We start from the raw sequence: 27,651 nt of genomic DNA, 5'->3' as shown, positions 1-27,651 counted from the left end.
AGATTTAAAATAGCTTTCTGTAAGTTATCTTCAGAATTTGTAATTATTATTTGGTGGTCTGCAAAGAGGAGAGTGTTTAAGTTAACTGTTGGTGAAAGTTTAATTCCTTGATGTAAATTTTTACTCCATTTTATTATTATTTCATTTAAGTAGATATTAAAAAGGGTTGCTGAGAGGGGACATCCCTGTCAGACCCCTTCGTTTATCTCTTGTATATGATAGCTCATGATTTAATCTTATTTGTATTTGATTATTTTCATATATACTTGTGACAGCTTTTAGGATATTATTTGGTATTTGTCTTTCTTTTAATATGTTAAATAATATGTTTCTTTTAACTTTGTCAAATGCTTTTTCAAAGTCAATAAATGCAATATGTGTTTCTAAATTATATTCTCTTCTTTTCTCTATTATTAATTTTAGGTAGAAGGCTGGGTCTATACATGATCGTCCTTTTCTAAATCCATTTTGTACCTCTAAAATAAAGTTTTTGGAATATTTCATTAGTTTGTTATTTAAGATTCTGCTGTATATTTTGTAACATGAATTTAGTATACTGATACCAGTTGGGTTAAATAAAGCACTTAATCAAAGACTAGAGACCATATATAATGAGGGTTCTCAGAAAAATTAGGGGAGTGAACAGATGGCATCATCAGTAGAATCATATTAAAAATGGTGATATTAAAAAGGAACTTGACATTGTTTGCAGAGCTTACACATTCTTGGTGAATAAGCAATGAGGAAAGGTTAGCAAAACAAATGTTTGATGCCAAGATGGCAGAAAAGATACCCAGAGGAAGACCAAGGTCTTGATTCAGGCAGAAGTGCCTTAGAAACACGAAATATTAGATATGACAGTGTTGGAGTGCTGCAAGTAATAAACTAATTTGTAGGAAAATTGTTGATAGGAGATTAATGATGTAAACTTAATCATGTGCTGCTGTCATAGTAGCCTGAACACCCCCTTGAGCGCACATATCAGTATTTGATGATGATGATAAAAGCAAACATTTTTTAGTAGTGATTTATTGGTAAATGTCTCTTCCTTAAAGCAGTCTATTCATTTGAAGTGTTTCCAAAATTTGGGAAGAGAAAAGTTAAGTTATGTTTTAACTGCTTTTGCTAATAAAAATTACTACTTTAACATCTCTTAATTATGTAAACTGTCAGGAAGATCATCTAGGTTATTCCTGTGCATGTCAAAAGTGGAAAAATAAAATAAAAGAAATACAAAAGATTAAAACAGAAATAATATATCATATCAGAATGCAAATTGTGGAGGAACTATCCTAGTGGGCAGTCATACCGCTTTCCATCATATCGAGCTTAATACTGCTCTGGAAGCAGTAGCAATTCACCTGTCCATGGGATTTCTCATTACAGTATGCTCAGTTTATTTACCACCAGTGTTAGTTAAATGAAATTGATAACCTTATCTTGCAAACTGCCTGAGCTCATGCTTCTTATGAGCAACTTTAACAAGCATAGTACTCTGTGGGGTAGTGTCAACACAAATGGATAAGATCATATCGTTGAATTAATCCTTGAAAATAATGACCTCTCCCTTTTGATTACTAGATTTAATACTTTCTTCTATGTGTATCCCTGCTCATATTCTGCAATTGATCTTACAGTATGCTCCCCCAATGTGGAAGAGAACATACATGGAGACAGTCATTTTTCTGCTGTTTGCACTGTCTTCACAGGAATCATGTTCTCCTACAAGAATACCCCATGTGGAAAATGGATCAGGCTAACTGGAATACTTTTTCCCATCTTGCAAAATTTAATACTGAAGTAGTTAGTCAAACAACTGTCAGTGAAGCTGTAAAGTATGTAACAGATTGTTGTAATGTCCAGGCATCAACAGCCTCAATTACAAAAACATCATTTTGATTTCCACTCTATCCAAAGCCTTGGTGGCTGAGTTCCAGACAGGGGAAAAAAAAAGATTAAGACAAACTATGGGGATGTTTTGTAGATACTCCACCACATCAGTCTTAATAGCTTTTAGATATGCTGAGGCCAATGCATGTTATGTGAGATGTCAAAAACAATCTTGGATCTGATTTCCATCATCAATTAATCAAACAACCAGTGCTAAAATTGCATGAGATAAAATCCAAAAAATGAAAGTTAGATACAGAACACGCTGTTTATTTACCTTTTTGCTAGACTCTCAGCAACAGCTTCATATCATCCCGAATTCTTAATATTGAAAGATCAACAAGAAAAACAACAGATGAATTTTTCTACCAATGGGCTTGGCCATACAGTTAACCATTTGTTCAGGAGGAAATAAACAGAGTTCTTTTATTGTCTCACCCTAGTGCAGAATTCTTACGGAGAAAGAGTTTCAAGATTCTTGGCAACATGCCAGTTGTCATTGCTATCCCAAAACCAGCAAAGGATCCAACACAAGCAAACAGTTATCATCCTATTGTTCTGACCAGCTGTCTTTGTAAGATATTAGAAAAAAATCTCTGGTATTTAGAAAGCAGTGATCTTCTTTCTAATACACAATGTGGCTTTTGTAGACATTGTTCAGTTTTGGACCACTTAGTCCATTTAGAAATGTGTAGAAGGAGATGCATTCTTGAAATTAGAACATCTGGTTTAAGTGTTCTTTGACATGGAAAAAGCTTATGACACAGCCTGGAGATATGGCATATTAAGAGATCTCTATAACATAGTAATAATAAATACCTTCCTGTATTTATTAAAAATTTCTGTTTAGGTGAGTCTTTCAAGTCAGAGTGGAAAGTATTCTTGATCATATGCTGCTATCTTGGCATATCATCAAGAACAGGGAGTTCCTCAAGGCTCTGTCTTAAGTGTAACATTTTTTGTTATCAGAGTAATAATAATAAGGCCATGACAATTGCTTCCATGGCCTTTTTATTAGACAAGACCAGCATTTCCATCAAAAAACAAACATTCCTCAAAAAAAAAAAAAATAAATAAATAATTAAAATGAGGAAACCTTTTCTACATTAACTTCACTAACATTTGTGGCATCCACACGAACTTAAATGATGTCTGTGAGCTCTATCACTCACAGACATCCAAACCTTGTCTCTTCTTTTTTGATTAAACTCTAAACATTAAAAACTGCTCAATGCTTTCGATATTTTCTTAGTGAGTTCTTCTTCTTCTAGATATGCTGTTGAAGTGAACCTCTCCTCTTGGTTATTCAGATTATAACCTCATACAAGTTTCAGCTCTAGCAGAATGCCTCCTCTCAGGCATTCACAATCTCAATCTTTTACAGTAAAACAACACCAAGTGGGAAGATCTGCGAGGCTTTTATTTCTCCTGTTCTTGATACAATTGTTTCTGTTCACTAGATGCTTGCTGTGATCATGCGACAGAAATTATTCATGTTTTAGTGAGGTCTTCATTCCCCACTCTGTTCTTTATTTTCCAGTATGCAAGCTACAGTTTTCCAAGAGGTGTGTTGTACTATAGCTGGCCAAGGAAATAAAGCAGCCTATCATAAGTGGCTTGAAACCAAAATTCTAACTTTGTACATAAGCTTCACTGAAGCCCATAACACCTGCTGAACAATCATTAACAGTTTCTATACTTAGCTCATTCAAAGTCTGACTTTGAATGGGCTAAGTATAGAAACTCTTCTTGTACCAGTGGTATTTTTGCTTTTTGGTTCTTGTAAAAGCTGTCAGGTGCAGTTTCTGACCATCTGTGCTTCTCTCTCTCTCTCTCTCTCTCACTCTCTCACACACACACACACACACACACACACACACACACACACACACACACACACACACACACACACACACACACACACACACACACACACAGATTAGTTTTACAACATCACCTAATGATAAAACAGAGTTCTTGGCATCATTTATAAATGACCAGAGTAAATCATCTTCAAATTTACCTGGAACATTACATCACATGCCTCTTGTAGCCTTTCACTAGAAAGACATTGGATAAATCTTAAGCATCCATGATATGAAAAAAAAAACTTCTGCCCCTGATGACATCCTATCGATTGTGCTCAAGAGATCTGCTCCTGAAGTAACACCTGTACTTTATAATCTGTGCACTGAGAATGCATGAAAAGTGTAATTGATCATTTATGGAGTACATGTGTAAGTGCACAGGATTAAAATGATCAAACAAGGTGACATTTAGGTTTGGAGAGGAGTGTATCAGTGATGATAGAGAGGAATGAATTGAGGGTGGGGTGGGGTGGAGAAGTGGGGTTAGTAGAACTTATCATAGAAACAGAAATGAGCTAGTGTGTTTGATTACAAATGCTAGAAGTATTTGAAACAAGAGGAATTGTAGCATTAATAGACTTCATTCATCCAAAAATTTGGGATAAGTGAGGCATGGTTGAACAAGGATGATATTCTGGCAGAAATAGAGATGATTATGGCAAATTCAGGAGGTGGCTTGCAGTGATATCATGGAATGAGGAATTGGATGGGAAGGAAATCAGTGCTGCTTGGTCTCTATTCAGGAAGTATCTGGCAGAGGCAGTGACTGAGTGTATTCCAAAAGTTAGGAGTTTAAATAAGGCAGGTGTAAAATGGATGACTGAAGAGGTGAACATGCAATCTGGAAGAAAAAGGCATTGTGGAGGCAGTACAAGATGCATGGTGGTAATCATTTGCATGAGGAGTACAAAGAGCAAGTAAGGAAGATGACTTGTTGAGTAAGGATAGCAAAAGTGCAGTATGAACATCAGTTAATAAATGAGGCTGAAAGAAATTCTATGCAGATTTCTCAATATGTATCCAATAGAAGGAAGAACAACTATGGAAGAATGATGTTGGTCAATGATAATGGGAGAATGATAAATACTGAGGAGGATATAGCAGACATGTTTAATGAGCAATTCATTAAAGTATTTCATCTTTGTGATTGTAACATAATGCAGAACTTGAGAACAGTGGGAATGGGGGAGGAATGGTGGTGAGTGAGCATGACATGTATGAAGAATTGAGTAAACTTGATGTCAACAAGGCCATGGGACTTGATTCTTGGATCTTAAACATGAATCTTAGATTAGCCCAAGTTCCGAAAGAGTGGAAAGATGGCAAAATTGTTCTGCTTCGTAAAGGGTGATAAGACTAAGTCTTTAAATGGAGTTGTGGCCAAATCAAGGTGTTGGAGAATCTAGTGAAGACAAGGATTCAGAACTGGGTTTACAGCAGCAGAATTCTCTTTAACGGAGAGCATGGGTTTGCTAAAGGAAGATCTGTTTTAGCAGTATGCTTATTTATTATAACAAGGTGATGAATACATTGGACAAGAGGAATGCATATACAGTAGTATATTTAGATTTTATAAAGGCTTTCAATAGATTGCCACATGACAAGCTAGTAGTTAAATTGGAACAGATGAGGTTGGATAGTAGATTAGTGTGTTGGATCTGAAATTGGCTCTCTGATAAATATCAGCAAATTGTTGAGGGGGAATGATATCTCAGAAGAGGAATGTCATTAGTGTTGTGCCCCAGGGATGTTTTGGGGCCATTGTTGTTTCATTTGTATGTAAATGACATAGTAAGGGGCTGAAATGGTGATATACAGTTGCTTGCAGTTAATGCAAAATTGTATTAATTATATGCAAGAGGACCTGAATCTGAATGGGCGAGTGTGGAGATGTCAATTTAATGTAGCAGAGTGTTAGGTTTTAAAATTTGGGAAGCAAAGATAGGATGCAGAGTATAGGATTGGTGGGGATATCTCAGAGAAGGTAGAGGTGATGAAAGATCTGGGGATGATGGTGGATAGGGACTTGAAATTTTGTGGACATTTTGCTAAAATTGTGAAGACAACACAGTGGATTATGGAAATGATGCAGAGAACACTGACATGTAGAAGTAAGGATGTTATGATTCCATTATACAAGGCTTTGATCAGGCCGCATATGAATTACTGTGATTTCGTCACTTTGTTTTCAAAAGGATGATCAGTTGGAGAGAGGCTCAAAGGCGATTAACTAATTTGGTTTCTGGTCTCTGGAATGTGTAATATGAGGACAGATTTATAGAATATACAAATTTTAGAGCCTAGTGAATAAAAGGGAGAGGGGAGACATGAACAGGATGTATAAGTTGATAAGGGAGGTAATTGCCAGATTAATGTGGATGAAATTTTTCATAGAATATCTGGAGATAGGGGGAGAACGAGAGGCCATCCCTGGAAGTTGTATAAGGAGGAGGGGGGGGGTGAGGAGTAAATTTTTTGTATGGAGAGGGGTGGGTGATTGGGATGCATAGCCTGAGAATGTGGTGAGTGCAGATACAGTGAATGCATTTAAGTCGAAGTATGATGAGCTGGTATATGAGAGTGGGACCTCCCATGATGAGTGTTTTGAATCCATGGAGATCTGTTGATGATAATAATAAAATGCACTATAGTATAGTGAACTGCCATTCACCAGATGTCATGGAAGCAGGTCCACATACAGTCAGTTCCAAATTTGGAGAAACTTGTGCTATTGCATTTGACATTTCAAAGGCATTTGACAGAATTTAGAATCAAGGGTTTCTCAGCAAATTGCCATCTTATGCTCTACCTTCTACCCATGTAATTGGATTGCTAGTGTACTCTTGGATTGTTACTGTATGTTATGGTCGTGTTTCCTTTTCAGATTTTCCTATTAATGCACCTGTTCTTTAGGACCCTGTTATTTTACTCACCCTCTTTATATGCATAAACGAGCTGCTCTCCCTTACCTCAAACTCTATTCACAGTTTTGCTGATGATAGCACACTCTCCATTTCTCCTACTCATATGACAGACATTGCATTACTCAGATATCTTAAACTTCAAGATAATCTGTTATCAATGTCCTGAACACTGATTTTCATACCATCTTTCGATGAGATATCTACCTAGTCACCTTCAGCACTTTCAAAACACTTTTTTTTTTCTTGTAAAAAGAAAGACCTTAGTTCTACTTCCCTTACCTTTGATAATGCTCAGCCAGTCAAGACCAGATCTTGCTTCTTGAAGTGACACTCACTCTTGGCCTTTCATGGGGGGGGGAAAAAAAAAAACACTTCGTATCTTTTTTTGCTCAAGATGTCACTTTTCACCTGCCCAGGCTAATAATTCTATATAAATCACAAATATTTCCAAACGGAGGCATTTGAGTCAACATCTTTTATATACAAGTAAACTAGTCATGAAGATACTTAATGCACAAACTTGTTTTGCTGTTGCCTTGCTTTGATATAGGATTAAACAAGAATATAATTTCTTGGCAAGTATAATTTACAAATGAACCTGCTCTGTCACTTTGGTTATACCCCCAAAATAAAATCAAGTTCAATATTACACACATCAGAGTGCCATTTGCTTGTTTGGTATGCTTGTAAAAGATATTGTAAATTATTGCCATGAATATTGACATTTACTGAACTGAACATGACAGCATTTTTCCATTGCTGGTTTGCATTCCATCATGCATCTTCTCACTCTGCCAACTAAAGAAGTCTCATTCTCTATCATCAGGCTACCTATAGTTGTTTAATGCACACGGAGCAGAGCAGAGCACTTGGATTTTATACCCATTTATACTGATGGTTTAAGATCTGAGACTCCTGCTGGGTTTCATGACCACATTATGTCCATCTAGATCCTACTTGAATTTAGTAATTATACAACTGAGCTGCATGCCATTCAGCTTGCACTTGTACTTATCAAACAAATCTGCTACCAAAAAAATGTATGCTTTATATAGATGCATTGAGTTGTTTAGACACCATATCCTCTCCTGTATACAGTATCCATCCAGTGTTTTATGATCTTCTATAACTATTGTATATAATGAATGTCCTTAATTTTATGTTCAGTTTTGTGGGAATCCTGGCCACATTGAAATTAAGGGAAATTAGACTACAGATGCAGCTGCAAGGCTGGCTCATACTTTTTCCATGTATATTAGTCAATCCCATATATAGACTACAGACTATTAATAACAGCAAAGCTACTTAATCAATGGTAGTCATTGTGGCAGAAAGCACTTACAAATAAATTGCATGAGATTTAAACCTGAAATTGAGCATTGGCAGTCTAGCAATGTAGAAAAATTAGAGAGGAAGTTGTTCTTACTTGGCTCCACAGAGGTCATAATTATCTCACTCATCTCATCTTCTTTATACCCTCTTTTACCTTGCGGTGTCGAGGGTCCATTGATCATCGGACCTCACTCCGTTTACAGGATAAGGTGGTCAGCCCTATGCCCCGGTGTATCCTATGGCCTGTAGTGTTAAGTTCGTAAGGCCAGTTTGCCTGCTTTGTGGGATGAAAAACCCCAGAATAAACTGGGGAAAAAACCCTGCTGTCCACGCCCAAGACTGGCTAACTTGGCTATGGCTGAGGAAGATCCTTCAGCTCCTCACGTCACCGACGGGAATCGAACCTAGGACACTCCTTCCCCAGGCATATGGTTGCGAAGCGCATAGCCACTAGGCTAACCGCGCGGATATAATTATCCTGCATTGTTATCTTTTGAAGGCCAATGACCCAGCTGTGTGAACAATACAACACTTATCATTTGCCATGTTCTGGTGAAGTGCTAGTAAGAGAGGAATGTTTTTTACTAATCTGGGTGAGTCATATACATTCAGGCAAATCTTGTCAGACATGGATAAATTGCATGATGTTTTTAACTTTTGTTTTTTTTTTACAGAGGATTAATTTATACCAATGCATTTAATTTTAAATCTTATTTATGGATAGAGACACAACATTGCTTAACTTAATTTTTTTAAATTGAAAAAAATTTAAATTTTAAGACATGTACATAACATGTTATTTACTAATATAGCTATTTATTGTTTATTATATGTAGTACTGCTATAACCTTTGGAATATCAGTGTATAACCTTTACTGTCCTTGCACCAATAAACCACAAACAACCTAATTCCCATTTTTTTTTTTTTTTAAACTGCAGCTCTGCTCTTCATAAATGTGCACATGTATAACTCGAGTTTATAGAATGACATATAATTCTTTACCTGTCATAGTAATTTATTGCACTTTTCATAATACCACAACTGTAAAATGGATGTTTATTTATCTATAAAAGATCTATTTATATTAATGTGTATTCTTTTCCTCACATGTGCCAGTTATATACAAATGGTTATATCTGATTAGTGCAGTTTGAAATATAGTTACCTATACCTCTTAGAAATTTAAACATTCCAATCAGTTATAGAAATTCTTTTAATTATCAGTTACTTATATATCTTGATAGCAAAAAATCATTTACTTTCTATATGACTTTGGTTTCTCTACAAAGTACAAATAACTCTTTGTCATGTGCCAAGCAAAACAGGGATGATTTTCCATGTTCTCCTCTGCAGTATTACAGTTTTTACAGTATCCAGTGTTAATTACTTACGACTCTCTGTGACAGCAACCATTTGACCTTGGAAAGGGAATTAAGATTACAGGGAGAAATGATAATTAGACAACTTCAAGGAATGGAATTTAAAAAAAAAAAAGCTAATTTCAGTGGAATATTAAGAGGTATTAGCTAGGAGGCATTATTTAACGGAAGAGTGATTATTAGAAAATGGATAGCACTAAGGGAAAATTGCATAATTTAATGCTGTAGAGTTTTTGCTTATGTTAGAATACAATGGGATCGAGTGAAACTGTGTTGCAGCTAGATCAGCTCCTCTCTCCACATAAGCGGCAGGCAATTATAAGACAAAAAATAATATTCCAGTGACAATCAAAACAACAACAGGCTGTAAGGGATTAAGCTTGAAATTAAACTTTGGCAGTCCAGTCCAGCATAGGATTCATAGACAGTAAGTTGTTCTTGCTTAGCTCCACATAAATCATACTGATCTCACACTCTCCTTCCTGTAGAAAAGTGATGATGATCCTGTGTATTCATCAACTCTAACTGTTCATCATATCTGAATCAACTGCCCTCATTATCTTAATGAGTGCAGTCATTAATTTATTACTTTTCGAGGTAGCCTCCATAGCTCAGTCAGTATCAATAATTCCCTTTAGTTGGAAAGACCTAGGTTTGAATTCCATCTAGCACATGAAAAACTTTTATATGGACTTTTCAACTGAAGGTGAGTTAGCCAGTCTTGAGGTGGCAGATTTCCCTTTCCAAAATTTGCCTGTTTTTCCTCCTGCAAAACAGACAAACAGAACATATACTATTCACAGACATGATACATTGGCCTCATAGCCTGAGTTGCTTCAGCTGTAAATCTGAAACCAGCCAACCAACCACCTGCTAATAACTAACACCTACCTGAGCCTTATACACTCATGCAGATTTTATCTGGCTCACCAGATAAAATCTGCATGAGTGTAGATGAGTCTAGCAGGAAATCAATTTATACAATGTTTATATTTTTATTAGAACTTTTATATTAATATTATCTTTTGCACTATATCATTATGTATTGCATATTTATATACCATTCCATTTTAATGCTTTTTTAAACTTTGATTTGGTGTATCATTACCTCAGTTGCTAATGGACATAAAAATTCAAATCAGCATCAACTGCTGCTGTCATGCAATCGAATTTGGAAAATAAATGCATAAAATTAATAAAATAGCTGTTTCATACTTAATTATTTTTACAAAGAACTAGTTAATGAAACTGAGTAATATTTGTTTATTTTTTAAATTGAAAAAAGTGCTCTGTAACTTTCAGTAAAATTTTACTGAGAAATTCATTCAGAAAAAATTGTATTAAATATTCTTTCTTTATGTGGAATTTTTGATGAACACTGCAAGGGCCAATTTTATTTGCAAATATAATATAAAATCATTGAATTACAATATTAACTGGGAAATAAAATTAAATTCTTTCAGTTTGTTGCAATTTTAATTTCTTTGCAGAAACAAAGAAAAGAAAGAGGAAATCTAATGTAGGAATGCAGCATTTATCAACTGGAGAGGAAATATATGAAGCATTAGAAGCAGCTATTGATCCAGTCAGCTTTCAGGTATAAAAAACAAAAGTAAAATTAAAAACAGTACTAATTATTGTTAAGTGATAATTAAAGTACTCATGTTCTTTTGCTAATCACATAGATAAGAAAGATATAGGGATTTTTTTTTTTTATTATTATACAATTGAATATCCTCAAAAATATGTAAGTAATGTAGAAAACATATAGCATCAAAAATCAGAAAACTGAATTAGAAGGAAGTAAATACAGTGAGGTGTAGTTTTTCCTTCCGAATGCATTAAAAAAAAAAGTCTCATTCAAATCTGCTTCATGTTGATTTTCTGAGTTTAGGAATTTTTATTTATTTATTTTTCCCCAGTTGAGATGAGTGAAGTTTGATACCACCTGCTAGCAACAAGCATGTACTTGAGAGAAAAGTACTGAATCCACAGGATGTTGATGAAGCCGATAATGTAGATAGGTGATAATGTATGTTGTTACCATAAAATAAATTACTAGACATTTAATAGAGATATGCACTAAACATGGTGTAATTTTTTAAATAATGACTTTGCACATGTAAGAGAAAACTAAATAGAATTTATTACTCTTGTATATTTCACTCAGTATGTCATGAGCTTCATTTAGGGAGAAGGCAGAAGAACTGGTAACAACATTTAAATTCTGAATACAAGAACAAGTGTCTCGTCACAGCTGTACAGTAGATAGAAACACTATTAGAGTTCGGAGACAATGGTATAGATGTATTTTTAATTTAAAAAAAATTATAAACAATTAACAGCAATCACTTCACAAAAGAGATAGGCATGATCTCTGTCAATTAAGATTAGGACAGTGGCACAAGGCTTTGACTGTCTATTTTTCACAATTTGAAAAAAATAGACAGTCCAATTTTAACCTACTGTAATGATCATTGGTATTGTTTTCCAGTGAACTCTATGTCTAGTGTCAATGGCATGAGAAGCAAGGCTTGAACTTTCAGATTCAAAAAATCTTATATAATCATGATGTTCTTGGATTCTAATAGTAGCAGAATGGCCAGTCTATCCAAAGTAGCAAAGATGACAAGAAGAGGGTATTTGACAAATACCAGGCATGGATAGAGGCGATAATGTATCTTTGATAGGCAGTGAGAAAGATGACAACTTCCAGGCTGGTTTAAGGTGGTATACATATTATATCTGTGAAGAATCCTTGCTTTTTCTTCAGATGTTATTTTAAGGTAGGGTACACCAATCTAAATTGCAATCTGGAAGAGTGATGATAGTTATCAAATATATTCTGTATCAAGGTTTTATTGTATGTATCCATTAAGTAATAGTGTAAGTTTCATTTTATTTAATTTTTCTAATAGAAGAGACTCAGAAGAACAAACTGTGTCTGCTCAGAGCACACAAGGCTGTTGATAGTACTTATTTTTTGTGAAGGGTGATGATGTGAAGATGCATTGGATATATTTGCCTGTAAAGGATGGCTTCCTTTTTTGAATCATGTGAAGTCATATGTATGCCACCATCCTAATTTTAATCGGACATACTGTATGCCTATCTCTAAGTTTTGGGAAGTGATTGCTGTTAATTGTTTATAATTATTTTAAAATTAAAAATACATCTATACCATTGTCTCCGAACTCTAATAGTGTTTCCATCTACTGTACAGCTGTGACCGAGACATTTGATGTTATATGCATGCTGTATGACTCGTTCTTGTATTCAGAATTTAAATGTTGCCATCAGTGAATGAAGCTCATGACATATTAAGCGACATATGTTGGAGTAATAAATTCTATTTAGTTTTCTCTCATATGTGTGATGTTATTTAAAAAATTTTACTATAAAATAAATTACTATAAAATAAAATTTACTATAAAATAAAATTCATTTTTTTTTAACTATAAAATAAATATTAAACAGAAATATGCATTCAGTGTATTCTTTGAAGCCCACCAAATTTTTACTCACATTTTTTTTTTCATATATATGTGTTAGTTAGATTTATTAGTTAATCAGAGAAAATAAAAAAAAATCTTCAATTTTTGCCTCATCTTTTGAGAGAGGGTCATTTATTTTGTGCAAGTAGCACTGAAGGGATAAAAAATCATGCAAGAAACATTCCATGGTCGCACATCATGCAGGATTCATTTAAGAGATTGCACTCATGTGCTTGCTATTTCTGTTTTGGAACATATGAACAATTTTAATTAAAATTTTTTTATAATTTTTTGAATTTGGTGAATTGTTTTCCTAGTGTTGTGCATTCATAAAAAAAAGAGTAAAGTAATGCTACTTAATCTGTTTCAAACAAAAGCAAAACTAGTGAATCTGTAGTTTAAATGCTTAAAGTTTAAATACAGAGTTGGAAAAGGTGAATTTCACCTTTTCCAACTTTTCCAGAGTTGGAAAAGGCATGCAATTTTAACATTTTTTAAAATTTGTTATAATTTTATAGTTATAAGTGTAGAAATGTTTAATTATTTTTTGTTTTTTAAGACTTCCAAAAAAAAAAAAACATTAATTTAAAATTTTGTTGAATTTTTCAAATACTATTTTTTATTTAAATGTGATCACAGTTGTGTGTATTTTTGCATACATATTTTCTATTTAAAAAAAAAAAAAAAATAGACCTTTTTTCTATCATTATTAAAGCACCATGTACATATCTTCATAATAGCAACATAATCTTGAAAAAACCAGACTACTCTCCTGCTGCTTCCATTCATGAAATACACTTATTGTGACATTTTTGATCCCATTTAATCACGTTAAGTAGAGTAAACACCCACTTTTACCAGAACGTTATCATAACCCATGCAGACTTAGTGATCATTTTCAATTTTGCCTATCTTTTGCTCATTAAAAAGAAAAAAAAATTGCATTGCTAAAATCAGAATCAAAACCTCCTACTGCAGTGTGAAGTTTAATAACCAAATCAGAATGATTTATGATTTAAATCATAAATGTAAATAAACCGGTTTCAACCTTTTTTGGGGTTTCATCATCGTTAGCCAGACTCACTAATGATACCAAGGTTGAAGTAATACAGAAGTCATATTTTCATATATGAGCAGCCAAAAGGTGTCTCACCTTATAATTCAAATACTCTGGATTAGAGATAGGTGTTGTAAGTTTTTCCACTTGGTTATATTATAAATTAAAGATGCCAAGAAATTATATTCTTGGTTTAATCCTTTATCCAAGTGTAAGAAAACCAGACTTTGCACCTGAAGTAATTTCAATATTCTAGTAACAAGGCTTATACGTTGGTCATACATAACTGGTAATTAGTTTACGGAATTACCAGTGAAGTAATTTCATGACTGAAGAACTTTACAGGATACTAACGCAAGTGATGTGAAGTCATTAGATTATATATATGTGTTGCCCAGTCCTGAAATTACTTCAATTGCAAACTTTGTTTGCTTACACTTAGATAAAGGATTAAACCAAAATATAATTTCTTGGCATCTTCAATTTATAGTATAACCATGTCGAAATACTTCCAACACCTATCTCTAATCCTAAGGTTAAATTGTTATCTTCCGTTGATATATATAACCTAATGGAATGATATGTGTAACCACAAAATCTCTATTAATGGTTTAATCTAGATTTTGGTTATATACTTTAAATTCCTTTTTTTTTTATTTATGCATAATTTTTAACTTGATTTGAATAGAGCACAAATATAAGTTGTTAGCATAAATTAATAGTATCAATTTTAGATAGAATTCTCTCTCTCTCTTTTTCAATCCTGATTGAGTATTTATAAACTGATTAAGTAGAAATGTTAGAAAGAAACAAATTTTCTCTGAAGGAGTAAAGCAGATCACATATTACATGGAGCTTTAGGGTGTCTTAATTTTTTTTATAATATGTAATCTATCTTTGAATTATCTTATGTTATGACTTTTTGTGGTATGTTAGAGATGATTCTTGTCTCCAAGTGAGTAAACATAAACAGATCACAATTGTTGTTGGCTGTTTGATTTTTGTAGAGGTTCTTCAAAGAAGCAAGTTGTAAAGATAAGAGATCAGAAAAGGATAGAAAAAGTTGATAACTACATCTTGTTAAAGATATGATTTAAAACAGTGAAACTTATGAGGAATTTATCTAGGAAGCAGATGTAATATTCCTATTGGTTGAGAGAGAATACTTTTCTGTTCTGTATATAAACACTCAAATTGTAGTTGAGTATTTATATATAGAAGAGAAAAAGTAATGGTGTAAATTTTTCATGTAGTACTATCTTATCCTGTACACCCCTTGAGGGTACATAGCAGGAATTTGATGAAGATGATGAGTTATTGTATTCTAACTGCTCTGCATTATGGCCATGCAGAATTTTAATTTTGTGAATTTTATGTTAACCATATTTAAGGATTCTTGTTATTGATTCTTATGTACATAAAATGATATTTAGTTCTTATAATTAAGAGCTAAATATACTTTTATTATTACTGCTCAGTGACAAGCATTGTTCTTCAGCGTTGCATCCAGAACATTTTTCTTTGGAGGCTTGCTCATTGAACTAAACAAGTTTATGTTTTTAACATAATGTAAAGAATCCCATTATAATTCATTCCTACTGTTATTCAAAGCCATAATTAGTAAATTTCCAGAATGAATTTATTACATTATTTCCAGTAATAGGTTTTACAGATTTCATGTATGAAGCACTTAATTATAACACAAGCAACAGGAGTCTACGTGAACATTATTTATCAGATCATTTAGTTTTAATTATTGTATATATTTTAATATATATATATATATATATGTACACATACTTTTTTTTAAATTAAAACTAATTTAATTTAATTGACTTTCTTTACTGTAAAACTAACTAACTGCCAAGTGCTACAGAACTAAATGGGTTTGTGATAAGTGGTGTGTTGTAATTGCTACTGAGAAGATAACTTTTTAAAAAAAATATTTTGTGTTCTATGAGATTTCTTTAAATTAATAATTAGTTTTGTGTTTTTATTTAATTGTGCATAGTTCAGTATTTATTTTATAATTGTGTGTGTGTGTGTGTATGTGGTATAACAATAGAAGTAGTTAGTCCTTTGTTTGAATTCAACATAAAAAACTTCATTCAATGTGGCATATGTGAAATGTATGTTGGTGAATGTGAATAATTTTTGGGAAAAAGATGATAGTGCTAGAATGGCGATCAGGCATACTGAAGAATGTGAGCAGTATTTTAAATGAGAGAGCAATAGTGGCACAGGTAATATGCAAGTAATAAAAAGAGAGAGAAGCGTATGCCATGATGTTGAAAATTTCAAGGCTTCATCAAGTGCTTTATAGTTTCTCACCTTTCAGCTTAATAGTTTCTCCCTTTTATCTGATGAGTGTGGCACAAGAAGTATCACACAGAAGTTGGAGAGATTAGGAAAGCAAAATTGGCAACGATAAGAAAGAAAGCAAGATATGAAGTAAAGGAGATACAAGAAAGCAGAAATGGATTAAAAAAAAGGATATGATGATAATGGGTGATATCATGATTAGGGAACAGCTGGATGAACTAATAAAAAAAAGCTTGTTTTCAGAAGCAAAGATTCATGATATGAAAAGCATTGTATGTAAGTAAGTAGAATAAGTAGATGATACAGTTGATTGACATATAAACAAAGATATAAAAGGGTTATTGAGTGAGGTAAAAAAAAAGAAGAGGGAAAATATTAAAGATTGAGTCTTTTGCCACAGTATGATGGGCGAGGAGCTCCGTAGCTCAGTTAGTTTTGACTATGACCTTTTGTGTGAAAGATCTGGGTTTTAAGCTCATGTATGATGTGAAAAGCCTTTACAAGAGTTTTTACTAAAGATAGCTGGTTCTCATATAGAGGTAGCAGTTTTTTTCATTCTGCAAAACAGACCAAAACAGCACATGCAGTTAATGAACATAATACAATGACCTCATAACCATAGTTGCTTTGATCATAATTCTGAGCAGCAGCTGGATTAAGCTAAGGCAGAGAACTGTGATTGAGAATGATTTGGTGAGTAGGTTGTGTATCAGCAAAACTGTGAATAGCATTTGAAGTCAGAGAAAGGAGATCATTGATGTAAAGGAAGAAGAGTGTGGATGAGAGCACAGAATCCTGGGGCACCCCTGTGATGGCTAAATCTGATGAGAGGAAGCCATCCACCATGACACACAATGAACGACCAGTGAGGAAGCTGTAAATTCAATCAATTCTTTATATGCTGTGACATTTTATGAATTTTCTTATTTTATTTTATAATTTATAAGACCTTTGGATAGCAAATCATAGTTATTGGTTATTATTCCTAACATAAATCTCTTTAATGATAGTAGCTCACAACACCACATAACAACAAAATAAAGCAAATAATTTATGTTTTTTTTTTTTTTAATAATGTATTCATTACTGAGATCCTGTAGTACATCTGTCTGAAAACTATCATAGATGTATACATGTCAGACAAGTTTTTCCTCATGAGTAAAGTTATTGTTTTTTTTTTCCCTCCAGAGAAGTTTAAGACCTGATCAGTTAGAGAAGCTTTCTGGATATCAACAATACGTACAAGAAAAATGGCAGGTGCATGTGAGTGAGGAGATTAAAAAAGCTTTATCTGAGGCTCAAGATACAGGGCAGGTATTATAGATTTACTGTATACTTACTTTTTTTAAGCAGGAAATTGAAGCTGTTTAGTTATTACTTTTATTATTTTTTTAAAATTTTATTTGATTCAATTACTTGCATTAATCATGTGTCATTCCCAGAGGGAGATGAATTCTTTCAAGATTTTAACATTTAAAAATTCAGAGTGCATGCATGATGCCTGGGTTTCATAGTGACCATTTTGTGGACTTGTCCTATCTTTCCTATTGCTATAACAGCTTTCCATCTAGATAGATAACTATTATAGTCAATTAACCCACCTGAAACTCTTTAGGATCGCCTCTTACTGTAGCAAACACCATTATTAACAAGCCAGTGAAAATTCCTGACGAAATCCACATAGGCACAATGCTGTTCTAAAGGAAATACTATAGTAAACTATCCACTATAACAAATTGTTCCTGTGATTTTCACAAATTGACCAATGGTGATAATTAACTGTATATGTAGTAGTGCTGGATCCAAAAACAAATTAAGCAAAACATTTGCTGAACAAAGTACAGCAGATGTTTTGCTCCATTTGTGACTTTTATGGGTTTTTTTTTTTTTTTTTTTCCTATTGGTAGGAGAAAAGTGCATAATAATGCATATACTGTGAAAAACTTGTCATTTTAAAAATGCTGTACCTGATAGCTATTTGTTAATCATGAGTTACACCATTATATGTGTTATGTTACAAAAAGAGAGTATATTATAAAAATTATGAATGCTGTGAATTTTCATCAAGTCATGTTTTTGTTTTGGAGTTAGTTTTACATATATGTAGGGTGGCCCATAAGTCACAAAGGGTTTAAAATGTGAATAACTTTTGTGGTTATTAATTTTTTTCATTTTATTTTTTTCAGGTATTCTAAGGAACATTTGGGAAATTAATCATGGACAAGTTCACACCCAGCAACAAACCAAAATCGCGCAATTTTATAAATTTGTAATTTTCATACAATTTTGTAATTTTGCAAAGATTGGCAATTAATTGACTATCACATTCTCCAATCTGATGGCTCCCGACTTCTTCCTATGGGTTTACATACACCTTTACTATAAACAAACACATAGCTTGTTTACATACATCTTTTCCTTCAGGAAAAGGTGTATGTAAACCAGCTATAGACAATTCAATAGCTGAAGGAGAGCATTCATGCAGAAATTATGATGCTAAGCCAGAAACAGCTGTCATGGAACATGCCGTAGAAAGGGCCTGTCTTTGTGAAGCCAAAAATGGAAGGCATTTTCATGATGTGGTTTTTCACAAATTTTTTTTAACCAATTAAAAAACTAAGTTCTGTACTTCATTATAACAAAAAAAAAAAGAATAAAATTAATTAATAGATAAAAAAATTATTAACCAAAAAACACTTGACCAAAGACTAGAGACCGCAGATATGAGAGTCCTGAGAAAGATTAGAGGCGTGAACAGATGGCATCAATGGCAATATCATATTAAAAATGAGGATATTAGGAAAGAACTTGACATTGTCAGCATCCAGGAATGCGTTAGCAGAGCTAATCTCAGATGGTATGGTCACTTAAATAGAATGGGAGAGGAAAGATTAGCAAAACAAGTGTTCTCTGCCAGGTTGGCAGGAAAACGACCCAGAGGAAGACCAAGATATAGGTGGATTGATACGGTACAAAGTGCCTTAGACGATAGAAATATAAGATCTGATAATGTTGGAGTCTTGACAAGTAACAGACTTATTTGGAGGAAAATTGTAGATAGGAAGTTAGTAATGATGTAATTTTTTCATGTAGTACTGTCATATCCTGTACACCCCTTGAGGGTACATGGCAGGAATTTGATGATGATGATGATGAAAAAGTTATTAAATGTTTAAGCTCCTTCATGACTTATGTGTCATCCTGTAATACAAGAGTGCTGTGTGCAGGCACACATACTACTTTGGCGATATTTCTTTACACTACTTAGGTGATATTTTGTCAGAGTAAAGTAGAATGTAAAAATTTAATGTGGTAATAATTTTGACAATTTTTGTTTTTTCTTCTTTGTTCTTCTTTTTTGCACTTCCTTTCACTTTTCATCTGGAACTGTGTATCATCAAAAACTCTCTCTCTCTCTCAAGTAAATCGCTGACATTTGAGAAAAAAAACATCTGAAAGACTCTTCAGATGTCTTTTCTGGTACACTTATTTTCCATAGTAATGCATAACAGATGTTATTTATTTAGTGTATGGATAAATTACAGGAAATGGTTGAACAAAACTAATATTGAAATTTAATGGAGAAAACACACATCTAGAGATAATAAATACTAACTAAATTTATTTATCTAATAAATTACTATGCCATTTTGTCTTGGTCACCAAGGCATCTTCCCAAGCACAAAGAATGTGAATACAGAACAAAGAACTAAGCATGTGCACCCATGCATGCTAGTAGGAAGGCAACCACAAACTGACTAAGAAAAACAGCATCCTACAAATCTTAATTACCATATTTTTCCATGTATAAGACGAACCTTACTTTTTCGAATCCAAATTTAAGCAGAACACATTTGATATTTTTTTAAATATTCAAAGTATATTTAGTAATGTAGGTAATATTTTTAAGATACATACAAAGAAATTATGCATCATCAATTTTCAAGAATATGACAATTGTTTTTTATTTTCAATCATTTTTATGGGCTAGTGCTCAAAATATTGTTAATGCATTAACTTATCACACAAATGAGTTGCAGACATGAATGCTTTCAGAGTTCTGATTGGTTTATTCAGAATCAGCCATTAATGATGTCAATCGACAGAGTTAACAAAGGCGGAAGCCTTTGTTAACTCTGTCGATTGACATTAGTGATTGGCGGAATCCTGGCTTCCGCCAATCACATTGACATTAGTGATTGGCGGAAGCCTGTTTGCAGAGACAAGGTACTACCAGTTTCGGCACAGCAACCCCGGGTCTCAACCGGTTATCCCATCCCCGTGTATAAGATGACCCCTAATTTTTGGTCTAAATATTTTAAAAAAAAGTATCATCTTATACAGGGAAAAATACGGTAAGTATTTTTCCTATTGTAAGTACTCTATTGGTATGGTGATGGAAATTCTCTGATGGTCTCAAAAATTTTTTCTTCCATATTTTAGGTAGAGTGAGGCATCTGAATTTGTTCAGATTTGATGAATGCTGGAATGCTGCGGCAGATACCAGGAATAATCTCTCTGATTTATATCTGTTTCTATATAGGAGAGCGTCCCCTCTCCTCATTGGATCTGGTGATTTGTATTCATAACAGGATCTGCTGTAGTGCAGGTAATGGACATGTTTTTATGTTCTTCCATCAGATGTCAGCAGTTCTTCCTGTTTGTTCAAAATAAGAAAGCTTACAGGAGTGAATGATGATGTGCAGATGATGCTGTCAATCCCAGGATGGTCTAGATGATGGAACCTTTTGGTGAGCAGATAAGAGTAGCTAATTTTTGATATAACTTGAAGACAGTCTATATGTTGTACCTTTTTTTTTTTAAATTCATTAGATTTTTTCTGAGGTATCCCAGATATAGGGAATGGTGACTGATTGTTTTTGTGTTCCTTATTTTTTTGGGTGGGAGGAGCAGAGTGTTTTTCTGTTGATTTTGTGAAGGCAAAAGCCATTGACTACAAAAGTGTTCCCAAATGTGTTTAACATCTATTCACAGGAAAACAATAGTTATTTTCTTTTTCTATTGCAAAATGGATCATTTCCATCACCATACCCATTGGACACCAGTTAGGACTGTAGATCCCATCTTTCTACTCAGTCTGTGTTTTCCTTTCTACTAGTGTTGCCTGTGTGCACATACTTAGTTATATTCTTTGTGTCCAGGAAGATCCCATAGTGACCAAGGCAGAATAGTAGCATAGTAATTTATTTGATAAATAAATATGAATTGCATGGACCAGTCATCGTTGATATTATGCACAGCATACTATACATTCAAAAGGGTGACTGTGAAATACCCCACAGTTGTAGGAAATAGGCACAGTGGCCTTGTCTGGTCCTAAATATGTTTATCTAGCTCCATAGGTGTCGAGGTATATTGATGCTTGTTTGTAGTTCATACCAGTCTTCTTCACCATTCCTGGGAATCATCATCTCATGTTTACACAAGCCAGATGGGTTAGCTGGCGATAAGACGGTGAGCTGGAGGTCGGGAAATATCTTGATATATGGGAAGGTTGATGTTGTTCCTACCTAATTTTATTTATTTCTTTTTTTATGGTAACTTCTCTTTTGAAGCTTGGAAGAGTGATGATGTTGGGTAAAGACAGGCGAAAAAGGGTAGTAGATAAGAGTCATATGACTTCAGCTCCAAACTGGAGAGCAGTACTCTGCCATTGGGAAGGCCAGAACTAATGTTCACTGTGCTAAACGTTACAACCTCAAATTGTGCCTCTGAGCTTGTTTATGATATTGTTCCTGGTGGATATCTTTAAACTTAGTTTTTTCAGATGTTGTCAGTATGTAAGGCTGTAATCAAGTGTGACACCAAGGTAGCTTTTGAGGATTCAAGTCCTGTTTCAGAAGTTTATTTTTAGTCTTCTGTGGGCCACATGGTTATTTAGGTGTAAAACTGAAACAACAGTTTTGCTTGGGATTGGAGGTAGTCACCAGATTTCAACGTACTTTTGTATTGAATTTATCTTTGCTCATTCCTTGAGGCATCAGAAAGTGTTGTCCTGGAAGGCAATTGCTATGTCGTCAGCATAAATAAACTTTCAACCGTCTATTGGAGGGATGTCACCTGTATACACGTTGAATGAATAGAGCTGGAGCAAGAACAGATTCTCGTGTTAGTCCTTCCTGTAGGATGAATGGCCTGCTTTTCTTTTTTTTTTTTTTTTTTTTGTATAATTCACGTGAAGTTTTATTTTCTTGTTGGAGAGCATTTGTTCCATTAGTTTTAGTTTTTTGGCAATTTACTATTTTAGCTGTTTTGTATAGTTAGCCTTTCTTCCATGCAGTGTCATAGGCTGATGTTAAGTCAATGAAGGCATCACCTGTTTCTAAATTCGTTTAGTATTCCACTTCTTTGGGGTTTTGAGGACAAGGACCTGGTTGCATCAGCTTATGACAGGTCTAAACCCAGCCTGTTCATTGAGAAAGATGGCATCTATTTTTGGAGATATCCCAGAGAGCATAATCCTTTCAAAAAGTTAGTAAGGAGTGCAGAGCTTACAGGGTAGTAGTTATTTGAGCCATGGATTGATTTATTGGGTTTGGTATTGAGACTACATAGTAGTATAAAGAGTTTATTAAAAATAAACAATTAAAAAATAAGAGTATCCCTTAGGATCCCTACACAGTGCAATAAAAATCAAGGCATGATTCTACATCAAGTTTGGTTTGCCTTCATCAAAAATTTAACTGCTACGGACGTAGGATATAGCATGTGTGAACCACAGAATGTGACAACAATTAGCAATGTTCGAACACTCATACACTAACAAATATATCATTTGTATTCTGGTTTATCAATTTATTTAATAGTTGTGTCGTGTAAAACTTTTATGCACCATTACCCTGATGATGTGTCTTATGATTCATGAAACTTGTCGGGTTTTTTAATTGTTTATTTTTAATAAATTCTTTCTCAATACCGAAAACTACCTACAGAACTGCTTAACCACAGAAACCTACATCTAAATTTATTAGGTTTTGGCAAGACTATTATTTTTGATTCATGCCAGAGTTTTGGGTGTCGTTCATCATTTATTATTCAGGAAGAGAAATTAAATAGCCAGGTTTTTGCTCTTTGGCCAAAATGAATAAGAAAATTAAGAAGAATGTCATCTATGTCAAGAGCTTTATCTGTTTCAGTTAGTTTAAAGGCTGCATCAAGTTTGTCAAGAGTTACTGGATTGGAATTTGCTGTAAATGTTGGACATGATGAGAAAACATTTTTGGGTTTAGCTTTTTGTGCTAAAATTTTTGCAAAATTGTTTGGGTTTACTTTTTCTTTAGTTTTGTTGGAAGTCCTGGTGCCTCTTAATTGGTAGAGCAGTGACCATGCCTTTTGACTTAATCTGGTAAAGAAAAAGCTATTAATTTCTTCATGCCTGTGAACTTTTCTACCTTAAGAGGACAGAAGCAATGGCTGGTTGTTCATATTCTGCCAAAGGAATACTACTTACGGTTCACCAGCCAGATGCTATGAGAAATTTAGTAAATCTTTGATCATTATCAAATGTGGGTGGAATTTTCTCAGAATTTTGGCTGATTTGCTTTCCTGAGTATCCATCAGGGTGTTTAGAAACAGTTTTTTTTCTGGGGATAATAAACCCTACACTAATTAGCCAGGATCTGTGATGGCTGATGGTAAGGGAGACAGTACTTGATAGATTGAGGTACGAGGAGTTTCTTCCATATTGGTGATGGTAAAATAGAGGTCACTGGTTGTCTCTGATCCTCATATTTCATATTCAAAGGTTCCAGGTTGCTTAATATCATAGAGGTGGTGGAGGTTGTTTATTATTATCATTATTATTGCATGGCGACCTCCATGGAGTCCTAAGACTCATCATGGAAGAACCAAACTATCCACACAATATCTGTAATACTTCTCCTTGAAACCATTAACAGACAAAGCATACAAATGACTCAGTCTACCTTTTCCATTCATTCACCACTCTCCAAGCGAAAAATCTAGTTCTCACGCCCTTGCTAACCACACTCTTACCAACTCCCAGGGATGACCCCTTGTTCTGCCCATCTAGCCAAGTGTTGAAACATTTCCAATGCATTAGTCTTATAAAATCCTTTAAGTAATTTAAACGTTTCTATTACATCCCCCCCTTTTTTTTTTCCCCTACCAACCAACTTTTGCAACCCACAAACCCTCAGTCTATCCTCATAGGAAGCATTCCACAGATCACTTGCTAGCATGGTCACTTGCCTCTGATCCCCCTCAACCACTTCTTTATCTCCCCCCCAAGTGACTAGACCTGAGCACAGTAATCCAGATGTAGCCCTGTCAATGCTTTATAAAGTGGAATGATAACTCCCTTATCTTTGCTTGCGTGTGTTCTTCCATAATCTAGTAATCATGAGCTACAATGGCTACTCTAGCAATATGCTTACTAACTTCAACTCTGTTTACTACTACTACCTGCAAATCCCTGGCTTCATCAATTTCCTGGAGTACAGTTCCCTCAATGTGGTACAGACGTGCATTATGCTTTGCCAATACTGTCAGCATATTTAAATCATATTGCAAGCTTTCTACGTCATCTTGATTAACTATTATCCTACCCAACTTTGCATCATCAGCAAATAACTGAATATCTCCTTTCAAATCAATTTCTATTCATTCAATAACAATATCTTCACCTGGTTGATACACCCTTGCAAAATGGTCATTCAGTAGCTCAGAAATTTCATCTGCCTCCATTATCTCTCTACCATCTGCACCCATAGTCATTGTACCCCCTACTTGCCACAAAAAAAAAAAAAAAAAAAAAAAAAAAAAAAAAAAAAAAAACACCTCTTTGGAATTTCCTTTTGTCTGCTCACTAATTTCTTCTCATAATCTGATTTTGCCTTCCTTAACATGCTGGTCACCTTTCTTGTCTGATTGTTGTGCTGCTCATGAGTTAGCTGCTCACCTTTCTCCTTATATACCTCTCCACAAAATTTTTTTTGCAGCTCATGCTTAATGATATTACACATCTGTCTAATTCCTACCTGATTTATCCAAACTTAGCATCCAGTTGCTTGTAAATATTAGTTGTCATTATTATTGTATCCCCATAGGCTACTCTGTGAATTAAATCTCCAATGATGATGGAGATTCCAGTGGTTGGCCAAGGAGTGCAAGGCTCGGTTACTTATGTATGGGTGGCTTACATACATTGTAAGTTGTAGGTTAAAAGGTTAAGCAGAACAGATATCCAAAGGAAAAGTCAGTTTGTGAGTGTCCCAGGAGTTTAGAGATGCATTCCAAATTTGCTTTTGCATGGATCTTCAGATCATGTCTTTCATCAGTTTTATCAGTGTTGTAGAAGACGTTGAAGAAGATGTAGCCAGGAATGGTGATATTTTCTTGTGAGGGGGTAGTGAGTTTCTTGTAGAGCAACCGCTACTTTGTGGTTACTAAAGACATTATTTAGTACTTTTGATTTTGGTCTAGTGCATTCCTCATTGTTCAGCTGAAGGATAATCAGGCAATTCTTGATGTTGTTGTTAAGTTGTTTTTGTTTGTTTTTAACATGATTAAAATATTTGGAAACTGTAGTAGACTTTTCAAACATAGCCCTGTGCTAAGTAATGGATACAAATCTTGTTGCTTCATGTGACATTCAAGCTAGTATGTCTGTGGCTTTGATGGTGTGTGCTAATTTTTTGTAGTGTCCCAGGCACCATTGTTGGCATTTGGACTCTGATTCAGAAGCTGATATTTCCTAGTTGGAGGTCATTGCATGCTATCATCATTCCTTGCAATTTAGCTGTTCCTGACACGAAGCAGACGTCATACAGCCACACCTAACCTGGAGGACAGTCACTGTTGATCTTCAGACACCTAGGATGATAGCGTGCAATGACCTTCAGCTAGGAAATATCAGCTTCTGACTAATACCTTAGGGTCCAAAGTAACATTTGTGAAGTCAAAGGCTTCTTTTGATCTTTCTTGAAAATAACATTTGCTAGTGGATAGCTTATTTTGTTATGTTGTTTATGACACTTGATTGCTTTTAAACAGAAGTTAAATAATTAAGTTTAAAAAAAGTTATACAGTTTTATATGAGATCTGCAATAATTATTATCTTGGAGAGTCACTTGGAATAACAGCAGAGCTGCACTGAAGTTATAATAATTGTCAAATTAATATATTTCAGGATTTTATGTATTTATTTATATCGGATCCACACATGCTAAACCTGTATCACATTAGTGCCACATATCGGCAAAAGGAAGATTAGGAGGGCACTTTTGTCATTATGTCTAAAATTGTTTGACCCATCATTGGGAATTCTGACATAATATAATTTATTTTAATAAGTATTTAAATGTGTTTAAATTGTTTAAGTATTTAAATGTGTTTTTTTTTCACTGAATTTCAAAAATATAAACTTTTTTCTTATGTATCTGCATATATTTTGTTAATCATTTTATCAACTAGCATTTCTGTTGTTATGTTTTACATTTTGTAGCTTCCAAGAAATAGAAATGTTGTGCCTCTGTTGAAAGTCAATGTCTCAGGTATTTTACCACAAGACAGACAAAAGAAGACAAGTATGTAATTTGTGATATTTTGTTTTTATGGGCAACTTTAATTAATTAATATATGAGGACTGGTCAGAAATATCTAAGGCAGAATTTTTTGTCGAGAAGAAGATATACTTACAATTTAGTAAGTATATCTTACTCAAAGTTTTATATTATGTGAATCCCACCCATGAAGGATTGTAAATTTATAGTAAATTACTATTCAGTATTACTGGTGGGCTGAGGATCAGGTAATCTGGAAATCCTGCTCTATAGACTAAATATAATGCTTTTTCAAGCCACTTAGGCCTCAGTAAGTGCAGTTGTATATAAAATTCATCTACCACTTGAAAACATTCACAAACATCTGTGCTCATGGTGGGAGATTCAAATTCAAACCCACAGCCTGTTGGCTAAAGAATGGGTATGCTGTCCACTAAGCCATACCAGGCTGGCAGCAGATAAGACTGAGTCATACTGTCACCTTTTTCATTCGGTGGAATTAGATGTTGCCAGATGTCCTACCTGGTTGTTACATTGATGCCATTAGTGACTGAAAAATATTCTGCCCCAGATAACTTTTATCCATCTCATATATCATAGATCCTTGAGAAAAAAAAAAAAATTAGGTGTTTGTATGTAACTTGTGTTCATGCTTTATCTCCACATTATGTATCTGTTTCTTAAATGTTAATATGTTTTATGTATTTTGCAACTATACATAAGTACTTGTATTCAACTTCCACTTACTTTGGACAGGACTTTTCAATAAGGCAAGTCCTATCCAAAGTCTTGTTAGCATCAGTTTGGGTCTAATCAAATTATAGCAGACCATTTCTTTGG

The 27,651-nt window shown here is 34.1% G+C and overlaps 1 protein-coding gene across 1 annotated transcript in view; it reads left to right on the top strand.

Moving 5' to 3' along the window:
• Nucleotides 1-27,651, top strand: part of LOC150100122 (breast cancer type 2 susceptibility protein-like) — a 244,572-nt gene that overhangs the window by 133,003 nt on the left and 83,918 nt on the right. Inside the window, exons 9-11 of the mRNA XM_090402598.1 lie at nucleotides 10,885-10,991; nucleotides 17,456-17,581; nucleotides 26,754-26,835. Of these exons, the coding sequence (XP_090258724.1) occupies nucleotides 10,885-10,991; nucleotides 17,456-17,581; nucleotides 26,754-26,835 (315 nt within the window). The remainder of the gene's footprint in view (nucleotides 1-10,884; nucleotides 10,992-17,455; nucleotides 17,582-26,753; nucleotides 26,836-27,651) is intronic.

Source organism: Typopeltis vanoorti, chromosome 13, assembly GCF_054136105.1.
Source record: "Typopeltis vanoorti isolate ZY-2024b chromosome 13, IOZ_Tvanoo_1.0, whole genome shotgun sequence".
In the NCBI taxonomy this organism is placed as follows: domain Eukaryota; kingdom Metazoa; phylum Arthropoda; class Arachnida; order Uropygi; family Thelyphonidae; genus Typopeltis; species Typopeltis vanoorti.
Note: the sequence above shows the minus strand (reverse complement) of the source record. Positions and strands in the feature narration are given on the sequence as shown.